Source organism: Papio anubis, chromosome 2 (assembly GCF_008728515.1).
Source record: "Papio anubis isolate 15944 chromosome 2, Panubis1.0, whole genome shotgun sequence".
In the NCBI taxonomy this organism is placed as follows: Eukaryota; Metazoa; Chordata; class Mammalia; order Primates; family Cercopithecidae; genus Papio; species Papio anubis.
The window spans coordinates 192544619-192569041 of record NC_044977.1 but is presented as its reverse complement, the minus strand read 5'-3'; the positions used below and the strand labels follow the sequence as shown (position 1 = coordinate 192569041).

The 24423-nt window shown below is 44.6% G+C and overlaps 2 protein-coding genes across 2 annotated transcripts in view; both read right to left on the bottom strand.

Moving 5' to 3' along the window:
- RNF168 (ring finger protein 168) overlaps nucleotides 1-11415 on the bottom strand; it is a 33385-nt gene extending 21970 nt beyond the window's left edge. The window contains exon 1 of the mRNA XM_003895335.5: nucleotides 11089-11415. Coding sequence (XP_003895384.2) covers nucleotides 11089-11389 — 301 coding nt within the window. The 5' untranslated portion in view covers nucleotides 11390-11415. The remainder of the gene's footprint in view (nucleotides 1-11088) is intronic.
- Nucleotides 11416-16415: 5000 nt separating this feature from the next.
- On the bottom strand, nucleotides 16416-23040 carry SMCO1 (single-pass membrane protein with coiled-coil domains 1). Its single transcript, XM_003895331.5, has 3 exons — nucleotides 22675-23040; nucleotides 18744-18893; nucleotides 16416-17872 (listed from the first exon to the last, which is right to left on the bottom strand). Exons 1-3 carry the CDS (start codon nucleotides 22722-22724, stop codon nucleotides 17428-17430), a joined length of 645 nt encoding a protein of 214 aa, XP_003895380.2. The 5' UTR covers nucleotides 22725-23040; the 3' UTR covers nucleotides 16416-17427.
- Nucleotides 23041-24423: the final 1383 nt, after the last annotated feature.

Genomic DNA, 24423 nt, shown 5'->3' with positions numbered 1-24423 from the left:
AACTATAAATGACTAAGAAGAACATATGAGGTAAATTCCAAAACAATTAAAACTTCCATGTGATGAAAGACATCATGAAGTTAAAAACAAACTAGAAGTTACTTGCAAATACATAAATCACCAGAGAATCAGTGTCCAGAATATAACCAGAACTTCCACAGATCAATTAAAAACCACAACAGGCAAAGGAAAGGCACATGCAGTTTACAGAAGATGCCCAATTACAGCAAGCGGAGAACTGCACTTTTGTTAAACTATGAGTGACAGATATTTAAAGTTTATTTATTTCTACACAAACTGAATCTAAATTAATCAGTAAGTCACTCAACTGCAGACACAAGTTAAAATTGTCTTCATTCACCTTTTTCTTTTTTTTTGGAAACAAGATCTCACTCTTGCCCAGGCTGGAGTTCAGTGGCACAATCACAGCTCACTGCAGCCTCCAACTCCTGGGCTGAAGCAATTCTTCTGCCCTGGCCTCCTGAAGTGCTGGCATAACAGGTGTGAGCCACTGCACCCAGTCCATTTACTATTTCTTTGTCGACGGAGTTTTGCTCTTGTTGCCCAGGCTGGAGTGCAACGGCGTGATCTCAGGTAACTGCAACCTCCACCTCCCAGGTTCAAGCGATTCTCCTGCCTCAGCCTCCCGAGTAGCTGGGATTACAGGCCTGTCCTACCACACCTGGCTAATTTTTTTGTATTTTTGGTAGAGATGGGGTTTTACCACATTGGCCAGGCTGGTCTCGAACTCCTGACCTCATGTGATCCACCTGCCTTCCAAAGTGCTGGGATTACAGGCCTGAGCCACCACGCCCGGTCTTGCATTTGCTATTTGTTTTTTTTTTGAGATGGAATCTCGCTCTGTCGCCCAGGCTGGAGTGCAGTGAGGCAATCTCGGCTCCCTGCAAGCTCTGCCTCCCGGGTTTACGCCATTCTCCTGCCTCAGCCTCCCGAGTAGCTGGGACTACAGGGCCCGCCACCACGCCCGGCTAGTTTTTTGTATTTTTTAGTAGAGACGGGGTTTCACCGTGTTAGCCAGGATGGCCTCGATCTCCTGACCTCGTGATCTGCCCGTCTACGGCCTCCCAAAGTGCTGGGATTACAGGCGTGAGCCACTGTGCCTGGCCCTTTTTTTTTTTTTTTTTTTTTTTTGAGACAAGAGTCTCACTCTGTCACCCAGGCTGGAGTGCAGTGGCGCAATCTCAGCTCTTTGCAGCATCCACCTCCCAGACTCGAACAATGCTACTGCCTGAGCCTCCCATGTAGCTGAGACTGCAGGCGCCGCCACCACACCCGGCTAATTCTTGTACTTTTTGTAGAGAGGGGTTTTGCCATATTGGCCAGGCTGGTCTCAAACTCCCAGGCTCAAGCAATTTGCCTGCTTTGAACTCCCAAAGTACTGAGATTACAGGTGTGAGCCCCTGCAACTGGCCTGCTTGCTATTTCTTAAACAATTCTTATTTTATGAGGAATTTGAATATCTCAGTTTTATACAAAGTGACTAGACAATTTCTGCCATCTGTTGGAGACAACTCTCGACACTCTTCAGTTCTGGTTAACTCTAAAATTTCTGTTGAAACCCACTTCAGTTAAACGTTCCTACTACACTCGATCTTTTGCTTCTTCACAGCAAGTGTTCTTCCGAGGCAGCCGGGACCCATTTAAGGAAATATGTCCCCATGCTTTTTATTTTATTTTGAAGGAAAAATCCAAGTTAGTTAAAGACCCGAATGTATAATACTGGATGAAAAATAAAAATAAATAAATAATAAACCTTAACTTGAACAGTTGAGCTGTTCATAAAACTGTCCTCCCATCACTGAACTAGACTGCTTGCAGCACCACGTAAATGGCAGTTCCCTTCTCCCAATTAAATCTGCATTCCTGGGCTGGGCACAGGGTGCAAAACATAAAGAGATAGTTAAAAAATAAAAAGCCCAAAACTGCTCTGGAAAATAAGCATATGATTTGTGAAGCAGTATGTACATCAGTGTGGCTGGATCATCACCAAGTAGTGTGGCTATAAATGGCAATCGGGGCAAAGTGCTGACTCACGCCTGTGATCCCAGCATTCTGCGAGGATGAGGCAGGAGTGTGAACTTCTGCAGGAGTTTCACCACATTGGCCAGGCTGGTCTTGAACTCTTGACCTCAGATGATCCGCCCGCCTCTACGCCCCGTCTCTACACAGAATAAATATATGAAGGACGGGTACGATGGCTCACGCCTGTAATCCCAGCACTTTGGGAGGTCGAGGCAGGTGGATCATCTGAGGTCAAGAGTTTGAGACCAGCCTGGCCAACGCGGTGAAACTCCTGCAGGAGGATGAACTCCTGAGCTCAAGAGTTCAAGACCAGCCTGGGTAACATAGTGAGACCCTATCTCTACAAAAAAATAAATAAAATTAGCCTGGCATAGTGGTGTGTGCCTGTGGTCCCTGCTACTCAGGAGGCTGAGGTGAGAGGATTGCTTGAGCCCAGGAGGTGGAGGGTACAGTGAGCCGAGTTCGCTCCTCAGCATTCCAGCCTAGGCAACTGAGTGAGACCCTGTCTCGAAAATAAAATAACACAAATTTGCACTTTCTGCCTCAGTATTTATTTTGAAAATTTTCAAATCTACAGAAATTGCAAAAATAGTATGATAAACCCCCATTTAACCTGCATTTAGATTCATGAAGTTTTTAAATTGCCACATTGTCTTTCGTGTGTGTGTATTTTCTGAACCATCTGAAAGTTGCATGATCACTTCACCAAATCCTTAAGTGTACACCTCATAAGAGATGCTGTCCTTATAAGAGATGCTGTCCTTATCTCCTGATCTTGATATACAATGATCAAGTTCAACAAAATTAACAATGATATATTACCTATCATATCAATGATAAACATTTCACCTACTATCCCCATAATGTCTTTAATAGCAACCTTTGTCTTAATCCATGTTCTAATCCAGGGTCATGCACTGCATTTAGCTGTCATTGTCTTTTAACCTCCCTTTAAACTAGAATGATTCCTAAGGCTTTGCCTCCATGATAGACATTTTTGAGGTACTAACAACTACGTTTTGTAGAATTGCAACTTGGATTTTTGTTTTCTCACAATGAGATTCAGGCTATGCCTTGCGCTCATCCTATCAAGAGGCCGCAATGTTTGTCTGTACCATGGATAATGTTAACCGTGATCACTCCATTACCGTGATAACAGGCTTCTCAACTGTATCCTTTACCCTTTGTAATTAATAAGCAATCTGTAAGGTGATATTTTCAGACTATATGAGTCTTCAGTTCTCCATCAAACTTTCAAGGAGGGGTTTTGGCATCCATTTGTGATTCTTGCCTGCAGTTTTTACAATGATAGTCGCAAACAGAAAGGAAATTTAGACATTCTAAGGCTGATTCTTCCCTACTATAGGATTCTTTTTTGAGAAATCCAAATGTAAAACACACCTGTCTCCATCACACTAATTCACTTTCAAATACTTCATTTTTCAAAGCTATTCCATATATGTGCTTTCTTACAACCTTCCTTCTATAAATTAAGAATACATAAAGTAAATGAGTAGATTCACTTTACGTGTTATGTGTTAACAAAGTTAATTTTATAAATTATCAATGAACAATACTGAACATTTAAAAAATTTTACTTAAAACAGTTACAAAAGTCGTAATATAATCAGGGATAAACATTAGTTTCTTAGGGCTGCCATAGAAAAGTACCACAAATTGAGTGACTTGAAAATACAGAAATTTATTGTCTCACAGTTCTGGCTAGAAGTCCAAAATAAAGGTGTCAGCAGGGCCAAGACACTTTTGAAACTTGTAGGGGATCCTTCCTTGCCTCTTCCTCGCTTCTGACGGTGTGCTGATAACCTCAGACGTTCCTTGGCTTGTAAACACATCACTCCAGTCCTCCAGCCTCGCGTGGTGCTCTGTGTCTTTACATCATCTTCCCTCTGTGCGTGTCTGTCTCTGTGTCCAAATTTCTCCTTTTTATAAGGAAACCAGTCATAATGGATTAGGGCCCATTCTAATGACCTTATTGTAACTTCATTACTGAAAAAAATTGAAGGTGACCTACACAAACGGAGAAATACACTATTTTCATGGATACAAGGACTCTATTGTTTGGATGTCAATTCTCCCCAAATTGTTCTATTAAGTTCAGTGCAACCCTAAGCAAACTCCTAACAGGCTGTTAGTAGAAACTGGTAAGTTGATTTAAAAATTTAAATAGGTGGCTCAGGCCTGTAATTCCAGCACTTTAGGAGGCTGAGACGGGAGGACTGCTTAAGGCGAGCTGTTCAAGACCAGCCTGGGCACCATAGCAAAACCCCATCTCTACAAAGAATAAATATACAGAGGAAGGGCACAATGGCTCACGCCTGTAATGGGAGGTCGAGGTGGGCAGATCATCTGAGGTCAAGAGTTCGAGACCAGCCTGGCCAATGTGGTGAAACTCCTGTCTCTATCAAAAATACAAAAATCAGCCGGGCATGGTGGTACATGCCTATATTCGCAGCTACTCAGGAGGCTGAGGAAGGAGAACTACTTGAACCTGGGAGGCAGAGGATGCAGTGAGCTGAGATCACGCCACTGCACTCCAGCCTAGGTGACAGAGCAAGGTTCTGTCTCAAAAAGAAAAAAAAAAGATTTACTCTAAATTCACAGTAATCAAGACAGTGTGACACTAATATTACAATCAACAGATCAATGAAACAGAATAGACCCACATTATTTTTTTTAAAAAGTCTTTTCAACAAAAGGTACAGGAATAACTGATACCCATATGGGAAAAAGTTAACCTCAACCTCCTCTTACACAATATTCAAAGTTAATATGAAATGGATCAAAGACCTAAACATAAAAGCTAAAACTGGCCGGGCGTAGTGGCTCACACCTGTAATCCCAGCACTTTGGGAGGCTGAGGCGGGCGGATCATGAGGTCAGGACTTCAAGACCACCCTGGTCAACATGGCGAAACCCCATCTCTACTAAAAATACAAAAATTGGCCTGGCATGGTGATGCATGCCTGTAGTCCCAGCTACTCGGGAGGCTGAGGGAAGAGAATCGCTTAAACCCGGGAGGTGGAGGTTGCAGTGAGCCAAGATAGCACCACTGTGCTCCAGCCTGGGCGACACAACAAAATTCTGTCTCAAAAAAATAAAAAATAAAAAAGGTAAAACTATAAATCTTTTAGGAAAAAACCATAGCAATATCTTAGCCTGAGGGTAGCAAAAGGTTTCTTAGGCCATAAAATGCAGTAAACTATAAAAGGAAAAGTTTAGGAGACTTCATGAAAATTAAGAATTTCAGCTCATCATATGGCCGGGCGCGGTGGCTCAAGCCTGTAATCCCAGCACTTTGGGAGGCCGAGACGGGTGGATCACGAGGTCAGGAGATCGAGACCATCCTGGCTAACATGGTGAAACCCCGTCTCTACTAAAAAATACAAAAAACTAGCCGGGCGAGGCGGCGGGCACCTGTAGTCCCGGCTACTCGGGAGGCTGAGGCAGGAGAATGGCGTAAACCCGGGAGGCGGAGCTTGCAGTGAGCTGAGATCCGGCCACTGCTCTCCAGCCTGGGTGACAGAGCAAGACTCCATCTCAAAAAAAAAAAAAAAAAAAAAAGAATTTCAGCTCATCAAAACAATTAAGAATACCTGGCAAAGTACCAGTATTCAAAATATATAAAGAATGTCTGCGACTGAATAATATAAACAATTTAGGGGCAAAAGAATTAAACAGACACTTTACAATAGAAGAGAGCAAAACTGCCAATAAGCACATGAAAAAGAACACTATCATTAGTCACCTGGAAATTGAAATTAAAACAGGATACTACTATCAATAATAAAAAACAACTGGAATGGTTAAATTTTAAAAGACAGATAACATAAAAAGTTGGTAAGATGTACAGAAACCAGAACTTGTATGCTCTTGGTGGGATTACAAAATGACACAACCACTTTCAAAAACGATCTGGTAGTTTCTTCTTCTTTTTTTTTTTTTTGAGATGGAGTCTCGTTCTGTCACCAAGGCTGGAGTGCAGTGGCGCGATCTCGGCTCACTGCAACCTCCACCTCCTGGGTTCAAGCAATTCTCTGCCTCAGCCTCCTGAGTAGCTGGTATTACAGGTGCCTACCACCATGCCCAACTAATTTTTGTATTTTGAGTAGAGATGGGGTTTCAGCATCTTGGCCAGGCTGGTCTTGAACTCCTGACCTTGTGATCCACCTGCCTTGGCCTCCCAAAGTGCTGGGATTACAGGCGTGAGCCACTGTGCCTGGCTGGTAGTTGGTAGAAAACCAAATGTGTACCTGCTCTACGCTGCGTAATTCCAGCTCCTCAGTATTTACCGAAAAAAACCCTGAAAACATCAGGCCACACATACTCACAAAAAAACTTGTACAAGAATCTTCTCAGCAACTTTATTCATAATATCCAAAACTGCAAGCAACTGAGGCACTATCAGTGGAGAATGGCCAATAATACACAGCATCGTCAACAGCGGAATAATACTTAAAAAACGACTACCTAGGCCGGGTGCGGTGGCTCACACCTGTAATCCCAGCACTTTGGGAGGCCGAAGAGGGCGGATCACCTGAGGTCAGGAGTTTGAACCCAGCCTGGGCAACATGATGAAATCTCATCTCTACTAAAAATACAAAAATTAGCTGGGCATGGTGGTGCGTGCCTGTAATCCCAGCTACTCAGGAGGCTGAGGCAGGAGAATCACCTGAACCCAGGAGACGGAAGTTGCAGTGAGCCAAGATCCTATCACTGCATTCCAGACTGGGTGATTGAAGCGAGAGTATGTCTAAGAAAAAAAAAAAAAAATTGAACCTTATGATGAATAACTCCCAAAAAGAAGTCCTAACTCCCAGTAACTAAGAATGTGCTCTTATTGGAAACAGGTTGTTGCAGATATAATGGGAGTTCATACAAAGAGTAGAGGGCCTTTAATCCAATATAACTAGTATCCCAGTAAGAAAACAGAGACACACAGAGGAGATGGCCATGTAAAGACAGACACACTGGGAAGCTCCATGTGCTAGTGGAGGCAGAGACCGGAGTGACTCAGCTGCAAACCAGGAACACCATGGATTGCAGCCACACTGGAAGCTAAGGAGAAAGGCACGGAACAGATTCTCTCCCAGAGCCTTCAATGTACACGTCCCTGCTCCCTGCTGGCATCTTGGGTTTGGAGTTCTAGTCTTCAGAACTGAAAGAGAATAAACTGCTAAGTTTGTGGTACTTTGTTACAGGAGCCCTAGGAAATAAAAAGAATTCCATTTATACGAAGTTCCAGAACAGAAAACACTCATCTATGGTGGATAAAAACTAAAACAGGCCGGACGCGGTGGCTCACACTTGTAATCCCAGCACTTTTGGAGGCCGAGGCAGGCGGCTCACGAGGTCAAGAGACTGAGACCATCCTGACCAACACAGTAAAACCCCGTCTCTACTAACAATACAAAAATTAGCTGGCCATGGTGGCACATGCCTGTAATTCCAGCTACTCGGAAGGCTGAGGCAGGAGAACGCCCACAACTCAAAAAAACAACCTGATTAAATGACAGGCGAAGTTGTGGCTTTTTCTAGGTTTTGGGAGAAAAACAGAAACAAAAAGAATGAATGAGCAAAGGATTTGAATAGATATTTCATATTTCTCCAAAGATGATATACAAATGGCCAATAAATGCATGCAAAGATGCTCGCCATCCTTAGTCATTGGGGACATGCAAATAAAAACTACAATGGGATAGTGTCTCATACCCATTAGGATGGCTACTATCAAAACCCAGAAAATAGCAAGTGTTGGCAAGGGTGCAGAGAAACTGGACACCCATGCACTGTTGGTGGGAATGTAAAACGGCACAGTCACTGTGGAAAACAGTATGGTGGTTTCCAAAACCAATTACACATAGAATTACAATATGATCTAGAAATTCCACTTCGAGGTATACACCCAAAAGAATAGAAAACAGGCCCCTGAACAGACATTTGTACACCCAAGTTCACACCAGCATTATTTCTTTTTTTTTTTTTTTTGATAGGGAGGCGCTTCGCCTCCCGAGTCGCTGGGACTACAGGCGCCCGCCACCTCGCCCGGCTAAGTTTTTTTTGTATTTTTCAGTAGAGACGGGGTTTCACCGTGTTAGCCAGGATGGTCTCGATCTCCTGACCTCGTGATCCGCCCGTCTCGGCCTCCCAAAGTGCTGGGATTACAGGCTTGAGCCACCGCGCCCGGCCCGAATAGGTTTCTTTTAACGTAGCTTATACATACACTGGAATACTATTCAGCCTCAAAAGGAAGGGAATCCTGTCACATGCGATATGGATGAACCTAGAAAACATTATGCTAGGTAAAACAGGCCAGACACAAAAGGACAAATACCTATGAAAATTCCACTTATAGGAGGTACCTAGAGCAGGTGGGTTCACAGAAATGGAAAGGAGAACGGTGGTTGCCAGGGATAGGGGGAGGGAGGAACAGTGAGCTTAATGGGTATGGAAATTCAGTTTGGGAGGATTAAAAAGTTCTGGAGGCCGGGAGCGGTGGCTCAAGCCTGTAATCCCAGCACTCTGGGAGGCCGAGACGGGCGGATCATGAGGTCAGGAGATCGAGACCATCCTGGCTAACACGGTGAAACCCCGTCTCTACTAAAAAATACAAAAAACTAGCCGCGCGAGGTGGCAGGCGCCTGTAGTCCCAGCTACTCGGGAGGCTGAGGCAGGAGAATGGCGTAAACCCGGGAGGCGGAGCTTGCAGTGAGCTGAGATCCGGCCACTGCACTCCAGCCTGGGCGACACAGCAAGACTCCGTCTCAAAAAAAAAAAAAAAAAAAAAAAAGTTCTGGTGATGGGACGGTGGTGACGGATGCACAGCAGTGTGAATGGAGTTGATGCCACTGAACCATACCATTACAAATGGTTAAAATTTTCCTCCTTTCTTTCCAGTCAAAAATAAAAGCATTTTTAAGTGGTTAAAATGGTAGTCTGGTTATATTTTACCACCATTTTTTAAAACACAGAGTTAAGATACCAGTTCACATGTACTAGGATGGCACGGAAAATAACAAGTGTTGGTGAGGGAGTGAAGAAATTGGAAACTTCATACTCTGCTAATGGAAATGTAAAATGGTACAGCCACTGTAGAAAACAAATGTGGCAGTTCCTCAAAAAGCTAAACATAGAATTACCATAGGATCCAGCAATTCCGCTCTTAGATATGTAGACAAAAGAACTGAAAATAGGTATTCAAACAAATATTTGTACACAGATGTCCGTATTGCCAGTATTCAAATAACGAAAAGGTGAAAAAAACCAACGTCCATCCAATGGATAAACAAAATGTAACAAGTATATCCATAAAACAAATTATTATTCAGCCCGAAAAATGAAGTACTGATCCATGCCACACTGTGCATGAACCTCAGAAACACGCTAAGAGAAATAAGCTAGACACACAAGATCCTATATTGTATAAGTCTCTTATATGAAATACCTAGAATTGCCAGATTCAGAGACAGAAAGTGGAATAGAAGGTGCCAGGGGCTAGGGGGAAAGGTGAAATGGGTAGTCAGTGCTTCACGATTAGAGTTTATCTGGGGTGATGAAAAAGTTTTGGAAACAGTGGTGATGATTACATTGTGAATGTAATTAATTCTATTGAATTGTACTTAAAAATGGTTAAAATGTCAGTTTGTTATATATATTTTGGACAGTATTTTAAAAATTAATAATGCAACATATCAAAAACCATTAAATTGCACTTTTAAAAATTTTATTGAATTTATGTTACCCAGACTGGTCTCAACTCCTCGGTTCAAGCGATCCTCCCACCTCCGCCTCCCAAAGCGCTAGGATTACAGCTGTGAGCCAGTGCACCCGGCCAAACCGCACACGTTTAGTAGGTGAACTGTTCGGTATGTGAGTATTTCAATAAAGCTGTTTTTCTTAAACTATTGTTTAAAAATGGTTAAAATGGCATTTTGGTTTTTTACCACAATAAAATACATAAACGTTTAAAAGGCAGGTACACATATAACTGTGACCAAAAAAATTAAAAAAAAAAAAAAAAAGACCCGTAGACGAGAGCGCACAGACAGGAACCACTGCACGGCTTATTGCTCACACTAGCGGAGGAAAGAGTCAAGGGTTCAGTCTGGGGCTCCTGAGTCCACCAGGTGTAGGGGTTAGTGATAAAAAAGCGATTTTAGACTTGTTGCATGATTTTTTTTTTTGGAGACGAAGTCTCGCTCTGACGCCCAGGCTGGAGTGAGTGGCGCGATCTCGGCTCACTGCAACCTCTGCCTCCCGGGTTCACGCCATTCTCCTGCCTCAGCCTCCCGAGAAGCTGGGACTACAGGCGCCGCCACCACGCCCGGCTAATTTTTGTATTTTTAGTAGAGACGGGGTTTCTCCGTGTTGGCCAGGCTGGTCACGATCGGCTCGTTGCATGACTAGGAGAATAAAGAATTACGTGAATGGAGATGTACAGATAAGTAAATCAGAGGCCGGGCGCGGTGGCTCACTCCTGTAATCCCAGCGCTTTGGGAGGCTGAGGCGGGCGGATCACCGGAGGTCAGGAGTTCGAGACCAGCCTGACCAACATGGTGAAAACCCGTCTCCGCGAAAATACAAAAATTCCGGGCGCGATGGTGCGCGCCTGTAGTCCCAGCTACTCGGCAGGCTGGGGCAGGAGAGTCGCTTGAGCCCGGGAGGCGGAGGCTGCAGTGAGCCGAGATCGCGCCACTGCCCTGCAGCCTGGGCGAGAGCGAGACCCTGTCTCAAAAAAAAAAAAAAAAAAAAAAAAAGAAGGCTCTAGACGGGCAATTCTTTAATTTTTAAAACAACAAACACCCATCGAACACAGCGCGGGCATCGTGACAAGGGACAAAATCTTGTCCTTGACTTTACAATCCATCGACATTTGGGGACCCATAAACCCCCAAACCTCTGAGAACTATTTAGACAAACACCAGTGGGGCTTTTTGGTTTGTTTGTACTTTTTAACTGGAGAAGCGATGATTCACCTTTTCAAAGATTTGCGGCTTTCGGCCAATAATCAGGCCGGGGTTTACTCACCCACTTCCTCGGACTCCTGCCCCGACGCTCTGAGCTTGCACTCCCGGGGATAGTGTTTCTGAATGACCTTCCACAGGTCCACGTTGACGAGAGAATTCCTTCGGGTGTGGTACCGAGCCCACGAAGACACGCGGCGGCGACAGAAGGGGCAGCACAGACTCGCCTTCTCCACGGTCGCCTGGAAGCACGGTCTGCACAGCGTGTGGCTGCACGGCAGGGTCACGGGCTCCACGAGGATGTCCATGCAGATCCCGCACTGGCACTCGGACCGCGAGGGGACGGCGCCTTTGGGTAGAGCCATTTTTACACGTTAATAAAGTCGACTAAACGACGACACCTGCGCGAAAAACAATCCTATTTTCGGCCAACCACAGAGAGAGCAAAAGCACAGTTTTGTGTTTCAATATTGTGCCCAGAAGCGTATCAGAATTCGGAGAACAGGGGCATCCAACCCGTCTCGAAGCAAAAAGGCGCTCTCAGGGTCAGGCAAACAGGAACGCCCCGGAGGGCGGCGTCTTTGTCCATTTTTAAGGCAAACGTCCAGCAAGCAAACGACTGCAGGCTTTCGTCGGAGGAGCCGGGCTGCTCCGCGGCGTGAACCCTGCGGCTGCGGCTCCCGGTGCAGCGAGGGGAGCGTGCCAAGTCCCCTCCTCCCCTCATCCGGAGACGATGCTCCGCTCAGCTCTGGGCAGCCCGGCCCCGGGACGCGGCTCCGGGAAGAACCCCGAGCTCCGGCTGCTGCAGAACTTCCGCTTTGGCGCTGCTGCGGGGGCGGCGCGCGACTCCAGGGTTCAGCTTCCCGGCGCCCGGCGCAGTTTCCCAGAGCTCCGCGCCCGGGTCCCTCTTGCGCAGCCAGAAGCCCTATTCGTTGCGGCGGCGCAGCAGCCACCGGGCAAGCGCCAGCAACGTCACAACCGCCCGCCAAAACCGCGCTTCCCACCCAGAAACCCGCCCAAGGGCGGACGCTCCCGGGGCGGGACTTCCGGCGTCTGCGCCCCGCCCGCGCTCCCAGCCGGAGAGGCCCATCCCCGGCGCCGCCGCTCCTGCTGGTGCAGCCTGGGTGGAGCCTGACTTTCCCCGGAGATTTCTGCCAGGCCTCAGACACCCCGGGTTTCTTGGTTTCTGGGTAGAAAAAGGGAAACTGCAAAACAAATTCAACAGCCAAACACGGCCGGGCGCGGTGGCTCACGCCTGTAATCCCAGCACTTTGGGAGGCCGAGGCGGGCGGATCACCTGAGGTCGGGAGTTTGAGACCAGCCTGGCCAACATGGCCAAACCCCGTCTCTACTAAAAATACAAAATCAGCCGGGCCTGGTGGTGCGCGCCTGTAGTCCAGGTTACCTGGGAGGCTGAGGCAGAAGAATCGCTTAAACCCAGGAGGCGGAGGTTGCACTGAGCCGAGATCGCGCCACTGCACTCCAGCCTGGGCGACAGCGAGACTCTGGCTTAAAAAAAAAAGGCTGGGCGCGGTGGGTCACGCCTGTAATCCCAGCACTTTGGGAGGCTGAGGCGGGCGGATCACAAGGTGAGGAGATCGAGACCATCCTGGCTCACAGGGTGAAACACCGTCTCTACTTAAAAAAAATATATACACACACACAAAATAAAATACACACACACACACATATATATACACACACACACACACAAAATAAAATAGCCGGGCGAGGTGGCGGGCGCCTGTAGTCCCAGCTACTCGGGAGGCTGAGGCAGGAGAATGGCGGGAACCCGGGAGGCGGAGCTTGCAGTGAGCCGAGATCGCGCCACTCACTCCAGCCTGGGTGACAGAGCGAGACTTCCTCTCAAAAAACTTTTAAAAAAATTTTAAAAAGCCGAACAGTAATACTTACCTCAGTACCCTTGTGAGTACGTTTTTGTTTCCATTGATTTGTAACGAAGCCGCTTAGGTCGCTTTCCAAAATTCTTTAAAAAGCATCTCCAAGAAATATTGTGGTCAGAGAATCCAGAAACCTGGGACAATTTAACACCCACTTACGCTTCCTTCTGTATGGCCCAGACACTTAAAGTCTGCAGCCGGAGTAGGTTGCTTTAGAATTGCCTTCCCTTCTGAAAGGGCCTGAGGCCCTTTGGCTTGGGCAACAAACCTCAAGGCTGTCTCAGTCCCAGAGCTTAGATGTTGTTCATGGCCATCATTTAGATAATATATAGTTTTTTAAGTTTCAACAATCAAAATTCTACAAAGGAGATTAACAAGAATATAATTTCACATTTTATGCATGTTGAAGTAAGTAACCACGCTGGGCCGGCCTGAGGCTTTTATGATTTGTTTTAGAGTTGGTGTGCTGGGCCCCGAGGTTTTTTCTGTTTTGTTTTAGAATTAGGCTTTTACATCGTTTGAACCCAGGAGGCGGAGGTTGCAATGAGCCAAGATCACCCCGAGCCAAGATCACCCCAATGCACTCCAGCCTGGGGGACAGAATGAGACAAGTCTCAAAAAAAAAAAAAAAAAAGGGGAGACTCGTTTTGAAAAAAAAAAAAAAAAGCCAGACACGGTGGCTCATGCCTGTACTCCCAGCACTTTGGGAGGCTGAGGCAGGCGGATCACTTGAGACCAGGAGTTCAAGACCAGCCTGGCCAACATAGTGAAACCCCCGTCCTTACCAAAACTACAAAAATTAGTTGGGCATTGTGGCAAGCGCCTGCAATTCCAGTTACTCAGGAGATTGAGACAGGAGAATCGCTAAACCTGGGAGGCAGAGGCTGCAGTGAGCCGAGATTGTGCCACTGCACTCCAGCCTGGGGGACAGAGCAAAATTCCACCTCAAAAAATACAAATAAATAAATAAATAAAAGAATTGGGGACTCACTGTTTTGTCCAGGCTGGATTACAACTCCAGAGTTCCAGGGATTCTTTTGCCTCAGCCTCTGGAGTAGCTGGGTCTAGAGCTTGCAACGCCATATCCAGCTCCAGACCTGTATTTTTTGAGGGAATATTCAATCGGTGTGAAGGAAGAGAAAAGAAAATCACTGTGCATGAAAGCAGACTTTAAGTTGTTCTGAGACTGCTGAGAGCATTCAGGCTGGGTAGAGGAATGGTTTTCAGGTTGAGAAAAACAAGGAGACATGGGTCCTTGGTAGAAGTCTTTGGGAGCTTTTATTTCAATGTGGGTTCAGAAGCCTGTTACTGTCTGTGATAGCTCACACCTGTAATCTCAGCACTTTGGAAGACCAAGGTGGGAAGATCACTGGAGCCCAGGAGTTCAGGTCCAGCCTGGGCAACATAGTAAGACCTGTCTCTACAAAAAGATAAAAAAAAATCACTGGATGTGCTGGCTCACGCTTGTATTTTCAGCTACTCTGGTGGTGGAGGTGGGAGGATCACTTGAGCCCAGGGGGTCAAGGCTGCAGTGAGCGGTGATCATACCACTGCACTCCAGCCTGGGTGACAGAGCAAGACCCTGTCTCAAAAAAAAGAAAAAAAAAAGAAACCTGGGACTGTCATCCAGTTGTCTACAGTATCAGTCCCTTAGCTTGGAATTTCAGGCTCGTTTTCTGTTCGTTTGTTTGTTTTTTTTGAGACAGCTCCTCATTTTGTCGCCCAGGTTGGATTGTGGTGGTGTAATCTCAGCTCACTGCAACCTCCACCTCCTGGGTTCAAGTGATTCTCATGCCTCAGCCTCCCAAGTAGCTGCAATTACAGGCGCGTGCCTTGTAATACCACGTGCGTTGTAATACCATGCCTGGCAAATTTTTGTATTCTTAGTAGAGATGGGGTTTCACCATGTTGGCCATGCTGGTCTCAAACTCCTGACCTCAGGTGATCCACCCACTTTGGCCTTCCAAAGTGCTGGGATTACAGGAGTGAGCCACTGCACCCAGCCTTCAGGCTTCCTAATATGTCCACAACGTGCTTTTCCCATGGAATCTCCCATTATTCTTTTAAACATGCAACTGTGATTTATTCTCTGTCATCCATATGTTTTGCTTTCATGACATTGCTTTCTCGGTTCATCCTAAATGGGTTACTTTGTGGCTGTGCCTACTTCAAACATCAATTTGGTGGCTCACACCTATAATCCCAGCACTTTGGGAGGCAAAGGCAGGCAGAACACGAGGTCAGGAGTTTCAGACCAGCCTGGCCAATATGGTGAAGCTCCATCTCTACTAAAAATACAAAAATGAGCTGGGCGTGGTGGCAGTTGCCTGTAATCCCAGCTACTCGGGAGGCTGAAGCAGGAGAATTGCTTGAACCCGGGAGGCAGAGGTTGCAGTGAGCCCAGATCACACCACTGCACTCCAGCCTGGGTTGACAGAGCACGACTCCATCTCAAAAAAAAAAAAAATTCACTTCTTCCAGAGTGCACTTTTATGTACAATTTAATGCACTTCCCACCACCAGTGATGCCCCTTTTCTAAATTCACCCAATCATATATTACCCAGTGATACTGATTTTTATTGCAGTTTTACTATTGAACTCCTAGATATTGATTTCTATCTTCAGGTGCTTCTGTCTTGTGTAATGGATATATTTCATGTACTTCCTCAGATTTCCTTTGCCTTGTTTGTTTTCTGTACCTATAATCATTTGCTCTGCTCGTGGCTCCCCAGTTGCATTTCTGGAATCTCTGGCTTCTCCTGCCACTTCTGAACAATGCAGGAGCTGACTTCTCAGTGGCTGCTAGGGCCTGGGTAATGCATGCTGGGAGTATGGGGGGGTCACTCCCCATGGAGTAACTTTTGCCAGCTGAAACCAATGGACTGAGTAAGCACAATACTTAAATTCCCTTTTCTCCTTCCTTCCGAGGATGCGAGGATGGTTTCTCCAGTGTGTCTGGAGACAGGCAAGACTGAGTGAGTGTACCTGCTGACAAAGCTGCTGTGTCTCTTCTGGCTCATTTTCAAGGCGGGGCCAGCAAGGTAACACATCACCATGTATTACTTCACATCCTCCTCTACCTAACTTCCTTCCAGCTTTATTCACTCTGGCTGTCCTGAATTTGTACCTCCCAAATAAAGCACTGGCACTTAATCTTTACCTCAAGGGCAGGATCCACATTTTTAATGTTTCTGTTATCCACAGCACCTAGTACATGGCATTTGGTATTCAATAAATATTATAAATAAATGGTCAAGATGTAAGAATCCCCTTTCTGGTATAAATAACTATGGTACTTCATTAGAGAACAAATACACATTAAGATACAATTTATAGTATCTCATGACGTATATTTTAGGTGTTTTGTGTTTTAATTTATGAAAATAGAGATGAGGTCTCACTATTGTTACAGCTCTTTGACTCCTGAATTTGATGAGTTCTGAGTTCTTGTCCCATGACTGAGAAGAATGAGGTACACAGACACTGGAGAGTGAGTAAGGCAGAGTAGAATTTATTGAGTGACAGAAAGCCTCTTGACAGTGAGAGGGTACCCAATGGTGGGTTGCTGGCCACGAGCCTGAGTCTATGGGTTTTTGTGGGTTAGAAATGGACAAGTGCATGCTGATTGGTCTGTGGCTATGCTTGAAAAAGCACCATTCAGAAATAGGCACGATAGTATAGAGGACCAATTGGGGAAGGGTAGGTATGTGTAAAATAGGTGAAGGATAAGGACCAATCAGAAGAGAGGGTACCAGATGAGAATGGGAGCTCTCAGTCTGGTTCATGGATCTATCCGGAACTCATAGCTTGGTTTTCAGGCTTTAAACTGTCCTTGGCTTGAAGGTTGAGTTTCACCAGGGACCCATCCCTGTCTGCCTAGGAATTTACCTGCCTCCTATTGCTATCACTATGTTTCCCAAGCTGGTTTCAAACCCCTGAGCTCAAGTGATCCTCCTACCTTGACCTCCTAAGATGCTTGGATTAGAGGCATGAGCCACCATGTCCAGCCTTATTTATTTTTTAAATAGGTAATACACATTCACATGGTTCAAAATTGAAAATGTACAAAATGGATTAACAGTGAAAAGACCTCCTCTTATCTTTGACCCCTAGCCTCTTAACTTTCTTTCCTGACAAATAATGTTATCACTTTCTTGTGTATCTCTGCAGAAGTTTATGGATATATAAACTAATATGCATTATATATATGCATATACATATATTTGATTTTGTACCTTTTTTCCACTTAGCAATATATATTGGAAATAAACATTTGAAAAGAACAATACATTTGGTGATAACTTCATATCATTACACAAAGAGCTTCTTCATTCTTTTGTATGGCTACACAGAAAGTATCTATTGTATCCATTTGTCATAATTTATTTCACATCCCCTCACTCTTTGCTATAAAAATAAGGCTGTAATACATTGTGCATACTTTTGGCCATTTCCAAGATGAATTACTGGAGGTGGAATCACCGGGTCATAGGGTAGCAGGTTAGTTTTTGACGGGTGGTATCGACTCTTTGAGGGGCGACTTTTGCTCTTCAGGGGTCCTGACTGCTTTCCCCTTCTCAATTACCTGCACAGCCCTCAGCAAACTGTCCTGCAGAGCCTGGTTCTTTACCATGTTAGTAATCAGGAACGTGATGTCCCTGATGTACGTCTGCCTCGCTTTATCAGTATAGTGTTCTGCCTTGTTACCGTGTGCAATAAAGAAGGTACAAAGTGCTGTGATGTCTCCTTCTTGCAGCCCACACTCCTCCAGAATGGAATCCCATACAACTCTAATGCGCTCGTTCTTAACTTTCCGTCTGAGTACAGAGGCTAAGGTTGGAAGACCTCTCACCAGGTCTGGCAGCTTCTCAAGCACACGAGTATGCAAGCAGATAAGTACTTCAATAACGTAGCTGTATAAAATATTCAATTCCATTGAAGTGAACCTACAAAAAATATGGAGAGCTTCTTAAGCAGTCGAAAATATATAGAAACAGAAAATGAATTCTTTTAGGATTAACTCAATATGAACCCACTAGGAAAACCAGCTGTTGTAATTTAGAAAATATTTACTTTAGAATTTAAATTCAAATTCAAATACTTACCTTTTTTTTTTTGTTTTAAAGAGATGGGGTCTCACTTCGTTGCCCAGGCTGTTCTCGAACTCCTGAGCTCAAGTGATCCTGTTGCCTCGGCTTCCCAGAGTGCTGGGATTAAAGGCATGAACCATCATGCCCTGCCAATACTTACTTTAGAATTAATGCAGATAGGCTGGGCACAGTGGCTCACTCCTATAATCCCAGCACTTTGGGAGGCCGAGGTGGGTGGATCATCTGAGGTCAAGAGTTTGAGACTAGCCTGGCCAACATAGTGAAACCCTGTCTCTACTGAAAATACAAAACTTAGCTGAGTGTTGTGATGCATGCTTGTAATGGTAGCTAATCAGGAGGCTGAGGTAGGAGAATGGCTTGAACCCGGGAGGTGGAGGTTCCAGTGAGCTGAGATTGCCCCACTGTACTCCAACCTGGGTGACAGAGCAAGACTCCATCTCAAAAAAAAAAAAAAAAGACAGAAAAAGAAAAAGAAATTAATGCAAATAAGGCTTTGGCAAGCAAGAGACCCTGTGATGAAATATGTACCATAGTTCCTGGCATATAAAGAGATGCGCAAATTAATCTTTTTTAAAAAACATAACCTAAGAAAATGTAATTGCTTTACAATCCATTGTGGGAAAGATACTAAATAATTCAATTTTGGAATGACCACTGGAAGCTCTCAAAGCCACAGAATCCCACTGATTTCTCAACTGATACTCACTCGAGTGCCCGAACTGCTGTCCACATCTCATCTTGGGCTGCTTGGTTTGCCAGAGTCTTACTATGACGCTCGAATTTCTGCATCAGGTTATCCTTGGTGAAGTCTAGTTCTCTGAACTGTGCTTCTAACACTTGGAGTTTGTGGTCTACTCTATAGGATAACAGAATCAAGGGTTAGTTTAGGTTACAGGACAAAACTAAGGTTTTGCTTTAAGCTGAGGCTCTAGTACATTATTTACAACCCCTACCAAATTTGGATAACTTTTTTTTTTAACTTTTACTTTAAACTCTGAAGGGAAAATGGGTAGCTATTTGAATTTGAAAGTTTCAACAAAAATGGTTCCATTTGCCGTTCCCTCTAGCCACCATCCTTGTCCTTTCATCCCACATATTGCAAACCTTTGAACTATCTAATTACTTGAATTGCCTATCATGTCTTGTTTTTGTATTATACTTTATGCTATATTTGTTTATGTATGTATTTATTTATTTTCTAATATAGAGTCTCACTCTGTCACCCAAACTGGAGTGCCATAGCACAATCACTACCTCCCAGGCTCAAGTGATCTTCCCACCTCAGCCTCCCGAGTAGCTAGGACTATAGTTGTGTGCCACCATACCTGGCTAATTGTTAAAAAATATTTTTTTTGTAGAGACCAGGAATTGCTATGTTTGGCTGGTCTTGAACACCTGGGCTCCAGTGATCCACCTGTCTTGGCCTCCCAAAGTACTGGGATTACAGGCATGAGCCACCATGCCCGGGCTATATCTTATGCATTAAAGACTATTTTATGTAAGCATTACTTTGGTGTTCACAGCAACCACAAAAAGTAAAGCAGTCATTTTTACTATTTTGCTATTAAAGAAATTGAGTCTCAAGAGGATTGAGACCTAATGTCATAAAGTTAGCTAGTGCTGAGACCAGTATATAATAAGGTGACTTTTTCTACCCTATTCTGGTTGTCCAACTCTTACCCTTTCTTCCAGAATCAGCTCAAATCCACTGCCTTGTTAAATTCCCCTTCTGCCTGGTGATCTCCTTGCCTGCCTACTTCTCGCTTACAAGCACTGCCTCTGTGAACCTATCTCCCCACCTCCTGCTTTACTATTAGGGTTAGCCTTTCATGAACTAAACTGTAAGTTCTTGGAGGGAAGGAATCAGAGACTATTTCTTAGATACCTTTATGCCTGTCTCCCAATACCCAGCAAAGGTCTTACACTGTAATAAAAGTTTTCCCATATGATTGACATCTTTGATGTGAATGAAATGCTGAGTTTTGTAACCCAAAATGAGGATTTGAGTAGCTCTGAACAGCCGTGACCATCAGAGGGTGCTGTGGCACCAGCATTATGTCTAATTAATCACAGAGACTGCAGGACACACCTCACTTGCCTGAGCCACCTAGATTGTCGTTATGAGGGAAGTGATGAGTCAGCACACACGCTACTTCTCTGAGCCTCTGTGTCCCCAGTGACCCGAATACCTTTGTGACTGCCCAGCATTCTATGCTTGATCATCTTTTATTCTTCGTTCTGAATTTCTCTCAAGGCCAATTCTCCTTCAGGTACTACATCTCTCCTAAGCTTTAAACCTGTATTTTCTTTTCTTTCTTTTTTTTTTTTTTGAGATGGAGTCTCGCTCTATCACCCAGGCTAGAGTGCAGTGGCACAGTCTTGGCTCGCTGCAACCTCTGTCTCCCGGATTCAAGCGATTCTCCTGCCTTAGTCTCCCAAGTAGCTGGGACTACAGGTGCCACCACACCTGGCTAATTTTTGTATTTTTAGTAGAGATGGGGTTTTGCCATGTTGGCCAGGCTGGTCTCAAACTCCTGACCTCAGGTGATCCACCCACCTCAGCCTCCCAAAGTGCTGGGATTACAGGCGTGAGCCACCATGCCCGGCCTAGACCTGTATTTTCAATATGTTTTGTGCATCTCCACAAAGATGGAGATGTCAAACTCAACTCTCCTAAGCTTAACCTACTAACACCTCCCCCATCTTCAGAAATTACTGTGAAGAAATGTCAACTGCTTTACACATAAATAAAACTCAGTATAAAATGTTCACTTTGTAGGAATAGAAGCCTGTGTGACCTAATATGCCTGCAATTTCTGTCTACAAGGCAAAACCATGTGATTTGAGCCGGGTGCAGTGGCTCACACCTGTAATCCCAGCACTTTGGGAGGTCAAGGTGGGAGGATCGCTTTAGTCCAGGAGTTTGAGACCAGCTTGGGCAACATAGTGAGTCCTCATCTCTACAAAAAATAAAAAATTAGCCTAGTGTGGTGGTGTATGCACTTATGGTCCCAGCTACTGGGGGGGCTGAGGTATGAGAATTGCTTGAGCCCAGGAGGCCAAGGCTGCAGTGAGCTGTGATGATGCTACTGCACTCAGCTTGGGCAACACAGCGAGACCCTGTGTCAAAAAAAAAAGTCATTTGGCATATACTATTTGTATTAACTTCTAGACCTTTAAGACTATATTGCTTATAGGTCATCTGTAGTTTGAATCTTAGAGAGGAATTCTAGCTTGTCAATCAGTATAAAAATGTACAGTTGCAGTTCTTTGGAATCCTCTCACCAAAGGACAGTCCCAGGCCGTTCCACAAAAATCTAAACCAGCATGCAAATCTGAGCGCAGGCTGTTTTGTTCTGTTTTGTTTGACTAGAGTTCCCTAGTCCCGTTAATGACCTCACCATCCAACCAATTCCTTGAACTAGAAATCTCAGAATAATTCTCAACTTTTCTTCTTCCCCCAATTTATGTCTCTCTAACCCATTCCTGCCTCTCCATCTCCACTAAATGAGTTTCTCATCATCTTTCACTAGGACTCAAGATTACAGTAGCCTAACTGGACCCCTGTTTTCCATTTCCCATCCATCCTCCACACACATTCTTCTAAAACACAATTCCGATTCTACCTCAGCTGATTACAAATGGTTGACGTTATCCTGGCTTGCCCAGTGATCTACTCAGAGCCAAATTGGATCTCTTCGGCAGGAAAGTCAAGGGCCTTCACCCTTTGCTTCTGTCTTCCGCCAGTCCCCTCACCCATCCTAGTCACCAATACATGAGACATCTCTTGTCATCTGCTTGGATACATCGTGTGGTTCCAGGCTTACATATGGCATATACCCACTGTTTCCTCAGCCTAGAATTCCTTCCCATATTTTTCTCCCTCATAAGCTCCTACTTACACTTTAAGATCCAGCTTAAATGACCCTATATGAAGAGTTCCTTTCTCTAGTGTCAAAGGCAAATTGGTTGATCCTCCGTTCATATTTGCACAGATCTTTAGGAACATCACCGTTGAAAGGTCAGTCACATTAAATTGTAAATATTTTTCAAACTTTTCTCTTTCCTACAGGTTGTGAGCTCCTTTTACCTTTTTTTGTAAATCTAGAATTTAGCACATGCATACATTCAATGGCATTACTGCACCTGGGAGCAGACTTTTCTTTATTGTTAATTTACATAGGTTTGGGCCTGGAAGACTTAAACCCCTGTCATAGAGATGGAATTCTTTTTTTGGACGGAGTCTCGCTCTGTTGCCAGGCTGGAGTGCAGTGGCGCGATCTCAGCTCACTGCAACCTCTGCATCCTGGGTTCAAGTGATTCTCCTGCCTTAGCCTCCCAAGTAGCTGGGACTACAGGCACCCACCACCATGCCCGCCTAATTTTTGTATTTTTAGTAGAGGCAGAGTTTCACCATGTTGGCCAGTATGGTCTTGATCTCTTGACCTTGTGATCTGCCCACCTCAGCCTCCCAGTGTGCTGGGATTATAGGCGTGAGCCACCGCGCCAGCCATAGAGACGGAATTCTAATGAGCACGTCTGTAGTTCTTTGTTTATTTCTATTCTTCATTCTTCTCTTACCCATCTTCCCAGAATAGCAGACCCATGCTTGCTCCCTCCCTATAGCCCTCAGCAACCTTTTCATTGCCTCCTTCAAGGATATCAGGGTCGTGGTTTCATTGTTCATCTTCTTAAGGCAAAAGGAAAGAAAACAAAAACAAAGCAAAACAAAAAACCAATGTGTTTGAATCCAGAATTTTCTGCTGTCTTCCTCTCAGCAACAGGCAGCAGTAGCATGAGCACTCAATCTACATTCTGCCTGAAAGGTCACTCAGTACAAGAAGCTTTTAATAGCTTGCACATCCAAATATAGTTTCAAAGAACTGATCCTGTGAACACAGGTGTCCTGGAATGCACTATCACATTTGCGTTTGAAAACTGAACCATAGTACATCAACATAGAGCAACAACCATGTATAATTATGACTCTGTGTACATGACTGTACTATATATACGGATACATTAATGTAACATACAGGATTAAGTTACATGGAAATGTTACTGTCATATTTTAACAGCTTCATTATTCAATTACAACCTAAATTAGGTTTAAAGAGTGCCCCAGATCTTTTATGATGATGGTATCAAAGCAAAAAACCTAACTATCATTAGAAATTACTAAATGCTTGTTATGGCTGGGCATGGCGGCTCACTCCTGTAATCCCAGCCCTTTGGGAAGCCAAGGTGGAAGGATTGCTTGAGCCCAGGAGTTCAAGACCAGCCTGGGCCACAGAGCGACACTGTCTCCACAAAAAATACAAAATTAGCCAGGAGTGGTGGTGCACACCTGTAGTCCCAGCTACTCCAGAGGCTGAAGTGGCAGGACTGCTTGAGCCCAGGAGTTTGAAGCTGCAGTGAGCTATGATCATGCCACTGCACTCCAGCCTGGGCAAGAGAATATATATATACATTAGAGAGAGAGAGAGAGAGAAAGAGAGAGAGACACAGAGAGAGAGAGCTTCTAGTATTAGATTAGGAATTGAATATAAATACGGAAATAAAATAGGACTCCTGTTTTCATGAGATTTAAAATCTAATTGGGAAGATAGAATATATCCTTAAATAGAAAATGTATATGGGATGTGTGCTAAGTACATAGAGACCATAAAAATAATAGAAGATGGGAGACTAAGTCACTGAAATCATGGGTCGTTGGGGAAATGCTCACACTGAAATTAGTACTTGCCTTGGCCTTAAAGGTCAAGGTCTTTGATTATCAGAGAAGAGCGTTAAGGGTGTTACAAACTGGAGACATTGGTGAGCAAAATCACAGAGGTGGCAAGGTAAATCATGTGTTCAGGAAACAATGAGTAGGTATGTTTTGAGCAAAAGATTCATATAAGAAAAAGAAAATAACCACACCATTTAAACTGGTAAGAGCGATGTCACGTATTTGTTCTTTCACTGAATACTTTATTCACTTATTCAATATTTACTGAACATCACAGATATTAACCGAATGGATAAAACGTATGAATGGATGAGCAGCATTATTCCAGGCACTGGTAATATAGTGATAAGTAAGGCGAAATCCTTGTCCTCAAGGGGCATGCTCACAGGGAGACAGCACATAAGGATTACAAGAGAGGGGATGCTTCTAGCTAGCCTGGTAAGTAGTTTGGACAGATGTGAGCCATTGGTTCTAGAAGATTAATCCAGGGCCGGGCGCAGTGGCTCACACCTGTAATCCCAACACTTTGGGAGGCCAAGGTGGGCAGATCACTTGAGGTCAGGAATTCAAGAACAGCCTGGCCAACATGGCACAACCCCATCTCTACTAAAAATACAAAATTTAGCTGGGCATGGTGGCACACACCTGTAGTCCC

Bases quoted from the DNA above. Each gene is read 5' to 3' on its own strand.
- SMCO1 (XM_003895331.5), bottom strand. From the start codon at position 22,724: ATGAACAATGAAACCACGACCCTGATATCCTTGAAGGAGGCAATGAAA. The intron at 18,894-22,674 runs GTTGCTGAGGGC...GTTATCCTATAG, and splicing joins TTGAAGGAGGCAATGAAAAG to AGTAGACCACAAACTCCAAG. The intron at 17,873-18,743 runs GTGAGTATCAGT...TATTTTTTGTAG, and splicing joins ACAGCAGTTCGGGCACTCGA to GTTCACTTCAATGGAATTGA.